The sequence below is a fragment of the Maylandia zebra genome, linkage group LG17 (genome assembly GCF_041146795.1).
Source record: "Maylandia zebra isolate NMK-2024a linkage group LG17, Mzebra_GT3a, whole genome shotgun sequence".
Classification (NCBI taxonomy): Eukaryota; Metazoa; Chordata; class Actinopteri; order Cichliformes; family Cichlidae; genus Maylandia; species Maylandia zebra.
The window spans coordinates 20,669,141-20,683,954 of record NC_135183.1 but is presented as its reverse complement, the minus strand read 5'-3'; the positions used below and the strand labels follow the sequence as shown (position 1 = coordinate 20,683,954).

Below are 14,814 nucleotides of genomic sequence, written 5' to 3'. Positions count from 1 at the left end.
TAAAAAAAAACAACATAATCACATGAAGGGATTTAATTTATCTGTTTCTGTGTCAGGGCATCAACCTGAGTGGAGGGCAGAGGCAGAGAATCTGTGTGGCCAGAGCTTTGTACCAAAACACCAACATCGTCTTCTTGGTAAGCTTAAAATTCCCTTAAACTTTCTTTTTAATGTTCAAAACATTGGAAACTCTTCTGAGTTCTGTCTTTTTTTCTTTTTTACAATGTGCAATTAGAATTTTTTTTAATGTAAAATAAAGACTTTTACTCCTAATTTGTAGCCAAATTAGATAATGCCATTTCTTTACAAGATTAAGTTCTGTAGTATTCTAATCTTCCCTTTTTTATATAATTAAATGTATCATGCAGTGATGTATTATGTGACACACAGTACATTGTGGCCGTTGGGATAATGACAGTGAATGCTGTCATTTGTTTATCTGGCTGAGTAGTTGTGTAATTTCCTGCTGCCACCTCGATTTTTAGTCCATTAGCAAGCATGCATTCCTCATTAAAATCCATCAGTGGAATTCTTTTATACACTCATGACCCTTTGTAATGTCTACGATGGTTAAGAAAAAAATGAAATGTATAATGAGGAGGGAATGTTTTTCTTTTGTGCTGTTCATATCTGATATCAGGGCTGGAATATATGCGTCATACACTCCCACATCCCACAGCCATAACACAGGCTTCATTAACACAGTATAAAACACATTATAGCATCCGCCGTCCTGTTAGCACAAAGATTAATGGACATCTGGCTGTTATCCCGAGGAGTTTAAGTTGTGATGAAGAGCTGGATATAATCAAAATTATCTCAGAAATCAGGTAGAACAGGTAGTACAGAGACACAGGGAGAATTTACTAACTTTTACATGGTGCAACTAATCATTTCTGCTTGGAAATTTCACATTACAGTTTTTTCCATTGTTTCATAAAGTATAAATATCTATTTACGGATTTACCTTTATTTAACCAGGAAGTCTAAGGGAGATTAAACGTATTTTCCACAAGAGGAGCCATGCAAACCGAATTTATATAAAAAATACAACAAAAGTACAACATCTACATCATGATGTACAATATACTATTACCTACCTGCCTCCACATGCCTCCTTTACAGCATTCCTTATGATGGAAACTGAAAGCTTGCTTAGGTTTAATCTTTGGGCAGGGATAGCTCAGTAGGTAGAGTGGTGGCCCCATGATCGGAAGGTCGGGGGTTCGACTCCACTGAACGGCTACCCTGATGTACCCCTGAGCAAGGTACCGTCCCTGCACACTGCTCCCCGGGCGCTGCACTGGTGGCTGCCCACTGCTTCACTGGGTGAATGGGTTAAATGCAGAGGAACTATTTCCCTATGGGGACTAACATGCACACTTTACACTTCTGCAGATTATTCCATGTCCAGTGTTGCAAGGAAATGCTGTACATAAATAGACTGAAAATAGACTGTACATAAAAAATGTACAGACGTGAGATCTCCCACTGGTCCAGGACCTTCTGTTTTGAAGCCTCGAATTGAACAAACTGACAGTCAACATTTTGGTTTCCAAAAGCTTGAAGTGATGACCTTTTGACATCACAGATTCATCCAGCCAACATAGATACATGCTAATAAAAGCTAACAAGTGGACAAGGCGGCAGCCAAAGCTACTTGGCAGTCAAAGTAGTCTCTCCCCTCGTAATGGAAATTTAAAGACTGAATTTCAATTGGAGAGTTTTTGTCCAGCTATCATAAAGAGAGAAACTCTCCACAGAAACCAAAATCGTCTTTTGTGACTCCACAGCTACTTTTAGGTGCTCCCTTGTCACAAGGGGTTACCAAAGCAGGTAGCCCCCAAAAATGCCTTTGCAGATATAACCCCAAAGGGGATTTGTGCCTTCAGCCAGAAGCAAACCAGTGACTTTTTACAGTACTTGCCAAAAAATATGACACCTCTCAACTAGCTTTAAAGTTAGCATAGTGTATGGAGCAAGCCATTTGAGGAACTGCATATTCTTGCACTTCCTGTTGGATTCATTTTCAGGTTAGAATCTTTCTGTTTGATTTTTAAAAAACTTTTCTCATGGCAATTTTTAAAAAAAAAAGAAAAAACAATCAATGGTAATTTGTACAGATAGTACAAAATAGACTTTTCTAAGTAAGGGTTTGAGCATTAAGATATAGACTATTGTTTATACTCAAGAGACTTTTATCCACCACATCTCTAATTAAGGCTTTGTCTGTCATAAATCTGATATACATCAGATTTGCTTTTCATTTGAAAATAAACTCAATTTGAAAGTCTTTTATGATCATAAATACTTCTCACAAAATGTGATCCTCCAGGTATTCACTTATGAGAGTGAAACATGACAGAGCAGAAGACATATGTGTCAGTGTTACAAATGTTAGTTTAAACCAGTTGATTACATACGTATTCAGGACTAAACATTTTTAAAAGTGAATACGTATAAAAGCATTTCAGATTGAGAAAGTCATTCGTTTGTCAGATTAACTGATATCCATGCTTCTCTCTTAAATCTTGCAGGATGATCCATTCTCAGCACTCGATATCCACCTCAGTGATCATTTGATGCAAGAAGGAATCCTTAAATTTCTGCAGGATGATAAACGAACCGTGGTCCTCGTGACCCACAAACTGCAATATCTTATACATGCAGACTGGGTAGGGCCTTCTGTTTGCAGGAAAATACATGTCATAAATTCAGTTTTCATTGAGCCTTAACATTATATTGTGTGTTTTGTCCAGATTATAGCAATGAAGGATGGTACAGTCCTGCGAGAGGGAACTCTGAAGGACATTCAGACTCATGACATTGAACTTTATGACCACTGGAAAACCCTGATGAACAGGCAGGATCAAGGGCTGGAGAAGGTACGGTATAAATCTGCAGCTGTCTAAGTGTTTAGTAAAGCTTTCTGTCTACTCTAATGTTTCTCCTATTATATCCACTCTTCCGGTGTGTAGGACATTCAGCAGGACAGTCAAACAACACTTGAGCGGAAGACGCTGAGGAGAGCTTTCTACTCCAGAGAGGCCAAGAACCAAATAGATGATGAAGATGAAGGTGACAGATTCCTTTTCAGTGTAACTGGTTGAGTCATGTTGTCAGAGTTTCCTCCTGAAAAGACATGATGACACATAGACATAGTGCCATCTTAGGGTTCATTGTCAAAGTTTGGTGGAGTGCTTGTTTCTCCAAAATATTCTAGATTTACTGTAGGAAACATGTTAGTACTCAAAAGTCCTTCTAGTATTTTAATTGAACGTAACTTATCACTAATTAGCACCATGGCATCTTCAATACCATCTGTGATGATTAAAATGGTTAATTTATAATCACCTTAAAATAAAAATGATATCTTCTAAATGGGATTTTATTCTAACAGAAGAAGAAGCCGAGGAGGAAGACGATGACAACTTTTCCACGACCACCAACAGAAGGTCAAAGATCCCGTGGAAGGTAATCCACTCATCTGCACAATGACATTTTCTCGTGATTTAAAGTGTTGTTAGCAACAACATTAACTGCCACAAAAGAAAAATAACCTCAGCTAGTTTACTGGGCAGTTGTTTGGTGTAGTGTTAGTTACCTGCTACTATTTTTTTAGAGGAATAACAAGTTTGACCGACCAAATAACCAGTGACTACTGCTTTTCTTACTATGATCCATGCTGCTCTCTCAGGTGTGCTGGTGCTACCTGTCTTCTGGGGGGTTCTTCATGGTCTTCCTCATGATTTTCTCTAAACTCCTCAAACACTCCGTCATTGTGGCAATCGATTACTGGTTGGCTAACTGGACGTCGAAAATCAATAACAGTGCAGAAACAGACATGTATATTAATGGAACCAGACCCACCAACACCGCAGTGCAGGTACAATATGTCTGTCATGGGTTTTAATGGGTTTTACTGGGATTGTAATTGGTTTTATTAGGATTTTAATGGGTTTTATTGGGATAATGTATTAAAATCACTTATGAACTGAATCTCCTGTTGACTCTCTGAATGTTGCAGAGAGCATAATAAGGGAAAATATATACAAATTAAATGTACATTTTAACTGAATGATTAAAAAAATCACAAATGCAGAGATCAGAAACCAGTTGGTGACATCACAGTGGCTCTATTTGTATTTTAGAAACATTTAATGATAATATTAGTTTCTGACATGTTGCTCTTGTTTCTCCATGGTGTGATTTCTGTCTTGTTGTGTGTCACCGGGGGGCAGGACTCCTACTATCTGCTAGTGTTCATCATCTTGTGCGCGGCTGGAATCACTTTATGCCTCATCACCTCCCTCACTGTGGAATTTCTTGGTCTTTCTGCAGCCACCAACCTGCACCACAACCTCCTCAACAAGATCATTCACGCTCCCATCAGGTACATAAAACAGAACTGCAACAAGACCAGAGTAGACATCTGTAAAAAAGCTCGAAGCTCACATTTAATCTTTTAAGCAAACCTACGTCTGCTTTTATAACCTGTTGGAAGTTGTTTTTGTCTTTTACATGCTGAATTCTTAGTCTATGTGTTTACTTGGTAGTAAATGTGTGTGTAAAAGTTGTATTTTTTATTTTACTTATAACCTGTGCTGGTTTTTTGCGCTGAAGCGAGAATGGACCCTGGAGGTGAAGCTGTGCATTTGCTGGTTAATTAGCGTTCTGAGTTTGAAGACTAACAAATATCCTAAAGAGTGAAGCCTTTACATGGGAGCTTCTTGAAATGTGGATTAACCTTTTTAATAAATCTGCTGGCGGTTTTGATCCAGCACCTATGTCATTGTGCCATATGGCTCAACTATGGCTGTAGGAAGTGCCCCAAATAATAATAATAATAAGACTGGCACTAGAAGACGCAGAACTGAGCTTTTCCTGAATGGTGTCTTGGGTCACCCCTAACGATGGGGTGAAGGGTGCAGTCATTTAGACTACTGTGCATCAAACATTAGTTTGCACTTCTGTGCAGGCGTTTTGGGTATGTTAGACTTGGAGGAGCAAGGACATGGATGAATTATCTCTGGGCTGGGTTGGAAAACACCGCAGTGTGCTGTTGGAAGAGTAATATGTGGTGATGAATGGAAGAGAGTCAGGGGAGCGTTGATTGTATTTCCTCACATCACTTTTGTAAGTGGTAGAAAATCATCAGAATCAGAATACTTTATTGATCCCTAGGGGAAATTATGTAAAATGGATGGATGGATCTGCTGAACAGTGTGTTTTTGAGTGTGACTGGGGACTTTGGCGAACCATCCTCACACTTGAGCCACATCTCTAAGGAAACAGTTGAGTTTTGTGTGTGTGGCTGCACTTGTCCCGCTGTTCTTCGCTCATCATCGGTCTTCGTAATTGATGGAAAGTTTTCTGTTGCTCTTTCTGCAGACTCCCTCTCTTTTCTTCAGGATTACATAACCCTTATTTAAACACCTCTCTCCACAGGTTCTTTGACATCACTCCTTTGGGGCAGATCCTCAACAGATTCTCAGCTGATACCAACATCATCGACCAGGTAAACTGATGAATTTGCATAAGAGATAATGGACTCGAGGCCCATGAGGAAGCGTGTACACAACTGCTGCACTGAACAGATGTTTTAATTATTATTCCTGGTTAGCCGTCAAAGTGAAGTTGTGATTTGTTTGTGTTTTGCTAAACTAAAAGAAGGAAGCAAACATGACTGAACTCCCACTTCCTCATTTCCTTTCATTGTAGCATATTCCTTCAACGCTGGAATCTTTGACGAGATCCACGCTGCTCTGTTTGTCAGGCATCGGGGTCATAGCCTCAATCACTCCTATTTTCCTGGTTGCCTTGGTTCCTCTGGCTGTGGCCTTCTACTTCATTCAGAAGTATTTCAGAGTCGCCTCCAAGTATGTCCACAGTGTATTTGTTGTAGCTGCAGCGCATAATTTTTCTATCTAAACAAATCAGGGAGTTTATTTAGATGCAGTGAGCTGAATCTCCTCACTGCAGGAAACAGGAAACATCAACTTGATGATTTATGGGAACATGAATTCTGAATGAGTACACCAGAGGACATCATGCAAATAGGATTCAGTGTGTAATATGCATGTGTACACTTGTGCATGGGAGATTTCATATGAAGTGATATGCATACTGTAAAAACACCTCCTCTCAGGGACCTCCAAGACCTCGATGACTCAACACAGCTTCCTCTGCTCTGCCACTTCTCTGAGACTGCAGAAGGTCTCACCACCATACGAGCTTTCAGGTACACGTTTGTCTTTTATGCACTGAAATTTGCAACCCTTGTTTTTTTTCTAAAAATTGGTCAAAAAATGTGAACGACGATTTTACGGCTGCTTGTTGTGCTCTGCAGAAGATCATTCGTAAACAGAAGAAATCAAAACAGTGGTGAATTTTTTATATTCTTCAGTTCAAACTACTAAAGTTCAAACTGGAAATCGAGACGAATACAGAAGATAGCGTGTATTGGCATAGCTTTTGTAAAAGATGTACTTCAGTCATGTTTTACAGGCATGAACATTTTTTCATGTTTATTTTAATGTTTTGTGTCTTTTTTTCTTCTGCCTGTGGTAACTTGAGTTGAAAACAAGTGAACTTCTTTTAAGTTCCTGAAGATGTTTCAAATCTCACGTTTTTCCACTTCTGATGCCACATTTAGATAAGAGGTAGAACATCGTCAAGAGCCTAAAAGAAGTCCACTTACTTTCATGTCAAGCCCATTAAATGACCTTGACCTGGATGACTGAGAAGCTAGACTGGCACTGTAAGTCAGCGGTTCTCAAAGTGAGGTCTGGGACCCGCAGAGGCCCAAAAAAGCTCACTGCATAATTTGCTATGAATCGTAAGTTTGTGCTGTATTATTACAAATATAAAGATGGAGACATTTTATACCACTGTTTGGGCCCAATAGACACTGATATGAAAATAGCAAAGTACAAGTACTTTGTATATACCTATAGTTTTCAGGCATCTGTACTTTACATGACTCCTTATTTTTCGGACATCTTTTTGATTCCTATCGCTAAATTTTAACACAAATATCTCTACTTTCCACTCCTTACATTCTCAATACAGACGCATTACTCTAGATTTATCACATTTAAGGGTAGGTACTGATTCTTTCTCATCACTGCACACCTTCCAGACTTCCAGCCAATTTTAACCTAAATAAAGGGAACAATAACACATAAAAGACAACTTTACTGGTGTATCCATCATTGCACATGACTGATCTAAAACATATAAAAATGAAAGAGGCAAAGCAAAGACATAAAATCTTTCTGCAATGAGAGAGGAAATGTGCTGTTAGTGACATTATGAGAGCAAATGAAGACACTGGGCAGCTAGCTTTGCTCAAAAACAACTCGTAGAAAGAACGATTTTTTTACTTTTGAAGAAAAGTTAAATCAGTACTATTGCTTCAGAGGAAACTATAGTATTGAATAGACCAATCACAACACCTGTGGGTTGCGTCAGTGTGACGTGCAGTTCCATTTCTAGGCAAGAATACATCATGTTATGGTGTAGGCTACAGCTCCTTATCCAGCTAGCTATCTGGCACGCGTAGCCAGGGCTTTATCTGCTGCAGACCGGCTTTGACTGGCTTTTGCATTCAGTCCTTCACAGGCATCACCTTTGCATGCCTAATTCCAAACTTTGAAGTTGAGTCCACACAGTGTGACTACAGAAGAGATCTCCATAGAAAACACATGACAGTAAATGTGTACATAAACATTTGGTTCTTTTGCATAACTTTTGAAGCTCTTTTCTGAACTGAGTGGTTTCGTATTTCGGGCTGACTGATAGAGCGAAATGACTGAGTTTGTGAAGTTATTGAAGATGATCTTTGCCTGTGCAGCAAGGCTTGGAAAAATCTGGAGACCGTTCTAATGGTCATCAAACACGTCTGTATTGAGGTGTCAAAACACTTCATTAAGGGTACAGGGAAGGTTGTCTTCATTATGGAATGAGTTAAAGTGTCCGTTAGCACTTTTTATCCTGTCACCTTCCACAGTAGAGCTGTTCAGAGCCCTTTAGATTGATAGGATTGCCGTCTTTGCAGCTCTCTGGTAAGCTGTCACAGTTTAGGTTTTACTTTCAAACATTTTGTGTTGTGCTTTGCTGCCGTTCCTGTGGCGGTAGCGAGAGAAGTATCTTCTTGTATTTCTGTATTCAGCCTCGTTCCCATCGTCCGGATAATCCAACATTAAGCAGCTCTCATACTTTTTTCTCCTCGTTTCCCCTGAGGACTTCCTCTTCCTAACACACACAAATATACAAACACTGAAGGACTCACACACACACAAAAACAGTGAATCTGGTGTTGAGACAGATTCTTGGCAATCGTGGGATAGTTCCCATTATCGTAACCACTGGTCTCCTTCCAAACCACGTCTGGTTTAGATGGCAGTGATTTACTACTGAATACAAACAAAGATAAAACTTTGAGATTCACCAGGCTGAAGTACAGTCGAGCTGCTCCCCTTCTTTCATTGAAAAACAGTGTACTTCTCTTACTTCCTGTTTGCGTTTTGTTTGTTATTTGTACTCCCTGTGTGAGTTTATTGTTTGTGTTCATTATTGAGGATTTAGGGGAAGATGATGTCAGCAAGTGATCAAAAGCCAAAGGCAGGAGGGCACCAGCAGTTCAGTGCATTGGTGAAGCCGTTAAACAACTGATGTGTCTTCTGTTCAATTACATGTTTGCTGCAGACACGAGGCTCGGTTCAAACAGCGCATGCTGGAGCTGACCGACACCAACAACACAGCGTACCTGTTTCTGTCTGCTGCCAACCGCTGGCTCGAGGTCAGAACGGTGAGAAACTCTTTTCATCGGACTCAGAAGAGGAGAAAGTGTTTGGTTATATAAATATGAGAGAGAGAAGATCTGAAGCTTTTGCTGCGGGTTGGGATTTGTTATGAATATGTTGTATTAGTGATATTTTGTTTCCTGATGTCTCTGCAGGACTACCTTGGAGCAGTGATTGTACTGGCAGCGGCGGCAGCTTCAATATGGAGTTTCCATTACGGGCTTCATCCCGGAGGTCTGGTGGGCCTGGGCCTTACCTACGCCCTCACTGTGCGTTTTCTCTTTTATGTACAGTTATTATCTTTTTTTTACTCTTTATTCAGTCAGTGAGTTGCCCTCCATTCGTAGTTAGACACTAATTTAAATTACTGTGTTTTAAAAGCAAGTTTTTCAAACCTAAATTGACGCGGGGTTACGCGGCAGAACAAACAAGCTGAGTTTAAATTATATTAATTACTATTTAATGGATCATTTGTGCTGTGTAATAAGTCTGTGTAAAGATTCATTCAAAGTGATGCTGACGTATAAATTTGATCTCCATGCTACAAAAATGCCTCTGTGCAGGTCACCAACTACCTGAACTGGGTTGTGAGAAACCTGGCAGACCTCGAGGTTCAGATGGCAGCTGTGAAGAAGGTCAACAGCTTCCTCAGCACAGAGTCTGAGAACTACGAGGGCTCTATGGGTAACTCAGTGTTAGGCTGATGGAGCAGATATAGCAACATTTTGTAAATGTTTATTGTGATTTACATCCCTGTATTCATCATAAGCTCTTCTTAATCAGAGTCTTTCTAAGAACTTACTCCTCTTTTCATCCTTTCTGGAGGTATAGACCTAAAATATATAAACTTACTTTGTGGGGGAATTATACAATCAAAAATGCCTTGCAGTGCCCTCCACATCCGTCTCCAGCAGCCTTTAATAACCAGACAATCCCAGTAAACATGCGAGTGGTTTGCACTGTGGTTTCCACAGTTCCTCCAGCAAACCTTTGGGCCTTTGGTGTCTATTTACTGCTCAGCTTTGACGTCTTTGATGGAAAAATGTGGCCTAAACATGGCGGAGTATGTCTTTAGATCTCCACCAGCAGCATCAGTATATAAAAGTGTGATAAAATTGCATCTGCAGTGCAATGGCACAAACTGTGGACTTTGTAAACACATTTAGACATCTGATGTTACACATGATACACACACACACACACACACACACACACACACACACACACACACACACACACACACACACACACACACACACACAGATCTATGTATGGTTATTTGCCAAAGGAATGGAGTGGACTGTGACTGTACAGTATGCATGTGATGTGAGTAGGTTCACTGTGTTCAGTGAGTGTATGTGTGTAAAACCTTTTTCATAGTTTTATCTTTTTTGCTTATGACTCCAGAAGTTGTGTGTTTGGGTTTATGGACTGTTTCTATGGCGAAATGCAAAAGCTGCTGGCATCTTTTTTTCCCCAGTTGAAGAGATGGCAAAACATGAACACTTCATTATTTAATCAATCAATAGCATAGTACCACTGAGAGTACTAATGCCTAGCCAGGCCAAAATTAAACCTAACCAAACCCAACCAAACTATTTTACATGTTGTACAAAACGGGAAAATGTTTCGCTGGTCAGCCAAAGAACATTTCTCCGAGGCAGAGCAGCTACAGTATTTTGGGAAACATAACAAAAACAATTCCTGAGGTTGATGAATGGATAGAAAGTGAAGGGATAAAAAAGGAGGCACGATGGAACGAGAAAATACTTTATCTCAAATTTAAACAAAAAAAAAACTGAAACAAAGGAAAGTCCAGTTAAGAACTGGCTCTCTGTCTGTATCTCATATGAGCATCATCCATCTGATTGAGTTTTCCACTGAAGTCTTTTTCTTACAGTAAATGACCCACAAAACCAAAGTCCTCACTGACATCATGGAAGCTTCCAGCAAACTGATAAAGGAGGATAAAGGAGGAGTAAGCTAAAAGCAGGACTATGAAATCCTTACCTTTCAGTGCAGTAATATGATCAATGCAGGACGCAGACTCAGCTTTTTGTAGCATGTCATAGGACTGCTAACACGCAAATATTTTCTTTATTCTCTTTAGTTGACTGTTGGAGGCCAAAATCATAACTGATATTAAAATATGAATAATTGCCCAGCAGCGGTTTTATTGTTTACTGTAACTCAGGATGGAGAGCGTTTTTTTTCTTCATCTTTTTGTTTCAGTTAAAACAGTCCCCTTGGTTTATGACCAAAACAAACAGCACGCTAACACAGCAAAGTAAACTTGATCAGAACTACATCTTCTAAACTGTAACATGCTACCATATTAATTGTGAGCATGTTGGAATACAGAGGTTAGCTGTTAGCCCCCCAGAGCCTCTTGACCTTTTCCTCAGTGCATTAGTAGCACTACTGGAACACACAGCCATGGCCCAAAAAGTCAGCATGCCCCTGTTTTAGTGCATATGTAGCACCAACAACAAAATGAGATGTGAAAGAGACAGAGGCTAAATAACGGAGCATAAAAACACCAGGGAGGAAAGAATTGTAACAAACATGTGCAAAAGTGATCAAAATGAATTAATAATCAGTTGTAAATAAGCAAATGAAATTTGGCTACAATATTATAGCAAAGACGTGTAAAAGAACAAAAAACAAAACCTGAGGCGCAGTCACTCTGGCTGTGATTGCCCTCTGCGGGTGATTATACACATCTCTGCCCAGGGATCGTGTTCCTGTCATGAACCACTGTGTGTTCAGGGTTGTGGACTCAAATGCAGGACTTAGGTGACAAAAACTGAACATAAGATGAGCATCTGAGGCTGATTAAATAACAAAGTTCTATAATGTAAGAATTAGCAGAGAGCAAAGCATCCAGGAAACAGTAGGAATACTTCTTTAGAAAACACAGAGAAACCCAAGCTGAAGGTACGGTAAATGGACTGGTCCTTCTGTAACACTTTCTTCTATACCTAAGGGCAATTTCATACCTGCAGTTCATTCAGTCTTGTCTGAATCAGTCGATGAGTTTATAAATTTATAGCTTATTTTGTTTGTTTTTCATGCAGAGAAAAAATTCAAGTGAACTTTGAGAATGTTCAGTCCGCTTATTGGCCAGATGTGCAGATGTGGGCAACAAAAGTAAATATGGGAATAAGGTGCTATGATCAGGATTATTGGAGAACATCGAGAATTCACATTCATTTCACCTAGTTGCTAGTCCATACTGACTTTTGCACATTTATAGTACCTTTCCACATTCCAGAATTCAAAGCATACGAGGCAAAGGGAAGTTTGTTTGTTTTTTTAGCTTAGACCTGCAGTGTGCACCTCTTAGTTGGTTCAGATCGAGGTCGGATCACGTTTACATCATAGATGATTGGTTTTTCACCAGCCCCACTAAGATCCTTACTACAAAGGATCTTAGTGGGGTTGTTTTACACCTGAGTGCGATTACTGTGTTCACATCTGCACAAATGAACTGCACCATCGAAGAAAAATAAGTAGAATTAAATTTAAATGGACTAAACACAGCAGGTGTAAAAGCATCATAAGTGCTTTCTGAAAGAGGAAACAGGCGGGAACCAAAACACAGTTGAAGACAATCAATGAATCTGTGAGTGTAGAGAAAGGACGAAACACTCTTCACAAGGGAAAACTGAACTTTCAAAGTAAAGACAGGAAGTAACTAAAGAAACTAAAGAAACTAGACAGATATAAGGAAGAAAAATAGATGAGACAGAAAAAGGAACAGAATGGAAACACAAAGGGGAACTACACACAATCCTAAAGTCAACAGTAACTGAAGCTAAGAACTGAAATCTGGAAAATAAACCATAGACAATGGATAAAATAGGAAATTGCCAACAACTGTGTGAAAAGAAAACTACATACTAACAATAACAGAAACCTTATCCAAAGAAACAAACACAAATCGAGTTTTAAAGGAATTGTTATAGTTTACCAATGCTTACAGAGACTGATGCCAACTGAGTTCTGAAGCCTCAAAAAGCTACAACTTGAGGCAAAAATTAGTGTCATTATCAGATAGAGTACTGGATAGAGTCTGAATCGTTCAAAAACTGCAGGATACTTAGCAGTAAAATCCTGTGGCATATAATCAGAATTTCAGTAAAAGGTCCACTGGCTTTCACCCATACCATCCTGAGCACACCCAGTCCCATCTATGGGCAAAGTCTCCTATCTGTGGTGTTATGACATGGTCTATAGCTCCTGTTTACACCATCCAGGACTGTAACATAGACAGTAGCAGCTGTAAGAGGTCTGCTTTTTGTTGTGGTGTTCTTAAACTTCAAGAGCTGTTTTCTGGTCTGAAGGGTCTGAGAGTGAGTAAGAATTAAAGTTTTAAAAAAAGAGAGGAATAAACCACCTTCTGTGTCTCTCCCTACAGATGCCTCTCAGGTCCCTGAGAACTGGCCCCAGGATGGTGAGATAAAGATCCAGGGCCTGTGTGTGCGCTACGACCCAATGCTCAAACCGGTGCTCAAACACGTAAACGCATACATCAAACCAGGCCAGAAGGTAAATACTGATTCTGTGAGAAGAATGGAATCATTCAATCATTCAGGAGTTTTCATCTGGTAGGATGGTGGAACTAGATTTCCTAAAGTTAATAAAGTCAGTTAATGCTGGATGTGCGGAGGCAAAGCTCCCATTAAGTCTACCATCAATACAATTTTATTTTCATCAATTTTTAAGTGCCTGTCCCTTAATATAAGACAGCCCACAGGGACTTTACAGAGTTCTTCTTCACTCAGAGGTCTGACACTGGCGTACATGTCCATGTTATGCAGCATACCTTTTCTTAAGTTATGTCTGCAGGAGCAGTGAGTCACAGAGGTTTGCAAGGAACCGTGGGCCTCACTTAACACTGCAATGAAAAAGCAGTGTCATACAGACAGGAGAAAATTTTCCCAAGAGGCCCAATGGGAAGTTCAGGGGGTAGAGAATATTTACTCACAGTAATGACTGGAAGGACCGGAGCAGTTTAAAACCCCTGAATGATTCTTGGTTGGAAAGCAACTCCTTTTCATTTTCCTCAAAGTCTGTTGTTAGACTCTGAGCACCTCCTCCAAAACTCCAAAAGTGGAGAGAGTCCGTGTTACACCTATTTGAGTTGTGATTTTTTTTAGAGTCAGAAAAAGACAAAATGGGGCAATCGTGGCTCAGGGGGTTGCAAAGCTCATCTGTAACCGGAGGTTTGCCGGTTCGATCCCCCTGCTCTCTCTGTCCTGGTCGTTGTGTCCTTGGGCAAGACACTTCACCCTGCCGCCTACTGGTGTTGGCCAGAGGGGCCAGTGGTGCAATATGGCAGCCTCGCTTCTGTCAGTCTGCCCCAGGGCAGCTGTAGCTTGCCTCCACCAGTGTGTGAATGTGAGAGTGAATGAATAGTGGAATTGTAAAGCGCTTTGGGTGCCTAGAAAAGCGCTATATAAATGCAATCTATTATTATTATTATTATTATTATTATTAAAACATTAGTAAGCTTGGTTAGTGAACTGCATCTAGTTCATGTTGCAAACTAAGTAAATTACCACATACTTTCCTGTGCAAAGTAAAATTCTCCTGTTACTGTTTCTCAGGAATAACAGGCAAACATGCGTTGCTGTACATTGTACCCTGAGAGTTTATGTATGGAACTGGCTAACTAGCTTAGCACTCTTCCCTCTGAACTACGGCTACATGTGCCTATGAAATAAAAATCGAACTAGCCCCAAACACAGAGGTTTTAAAAACCAGAGTGCAAAAATCCGTGGGTAATATTTTGCAGTTGCTACATCCATCTTCTATACACAGTCTATGCTTGGCATGTATTTTATTCAGAGTAGACGTGCTTACGTATCCAAATGGTTGTGTTACATAAAAACGCACCTCCAGTACAGTAGGATACCTATAAGGACATAATTAAATGTGCTTTGGAGTGCTTAGTAATTCAGACCTGTGTAGCCTCGCTGATCCTTTCCTAAGGTGAACTTTG

At 39.9% G+C, this 14,814-nt stretch overlaps 1 protein-coding gene across 7 annotated transcripts in view; it reads left to right on the top strand.

Annotated features, from left to right (window-relative positions):
* The window catches only part of abcc9 (ATP-binding cassette, sub-family C (CFTR/MRP), member 9), an 80,391-nt gene that overhangs the window by 47,576 nt on the left and 18,001 nt on the right, over positions 1 to 14,814 (top strand). For all 7 annotated transcript variants that reach the window (XR_013093969.1, XR_013093968.1, XR_001167893.4 and 4 more), the window contains 14 exons: positions 57 to 137; positions 2,538 to 2,675; positions 2,760 to 2,885; positions 2,979 to 3,078; positions 3,401 to 3,474; positions 3,698 to 3,886; positions 4,242 to 4,393; positions 5,449 to 5,518; positions 5,722 to 5,879; positions 6,149 to 6,241; positions 8,710 to 8,812; positions 8,963 to 9,076; positions 9,371 to 9,491; positions 13,228 to 13,358. Coding sequence is in view for 2 of the 7 variants with exons in the window: in XM_024805653.2 (XP_024661421.2) it covers positions 57 to 137; positions 2,538 to 2,675; positions 2,760 to 2,885; positions 2,979 to 3,078; positions 3,401 to 3,474; positions 3,698 to 3,886; positions 4,242 to 4,393; positions 5,449 to 5,518; positions 5,722 to 5,879; positions 6,149 to 6,241; positions 8,710 to 8,812; positions 8,963 to 9,076; positions 9,371 to 9,491; positions 13,228 to 13,358 (1,650 nt within the window). In the remaining 5 variants the exon portion in view is untranslated. The remainder of the gene's footprint in view (positions 1 to 56; positions 138 to 2,537; positions 2,676 to 2,759; positions 2,886 to 2,978; positions 3,079 to 3,400; positions 3,475 to 3,697; positions 3,887 to 4,241; positions 4,394 to 5,448; positions 5,519 to 5,721; positions 5,880 to 6,148; positions 6,242 to 8,709; positions 8,813 to 8,962; positions 9,077 to 9,370; positions 9,492 to 13,227; positions 13,359 to 14,814) is intronic.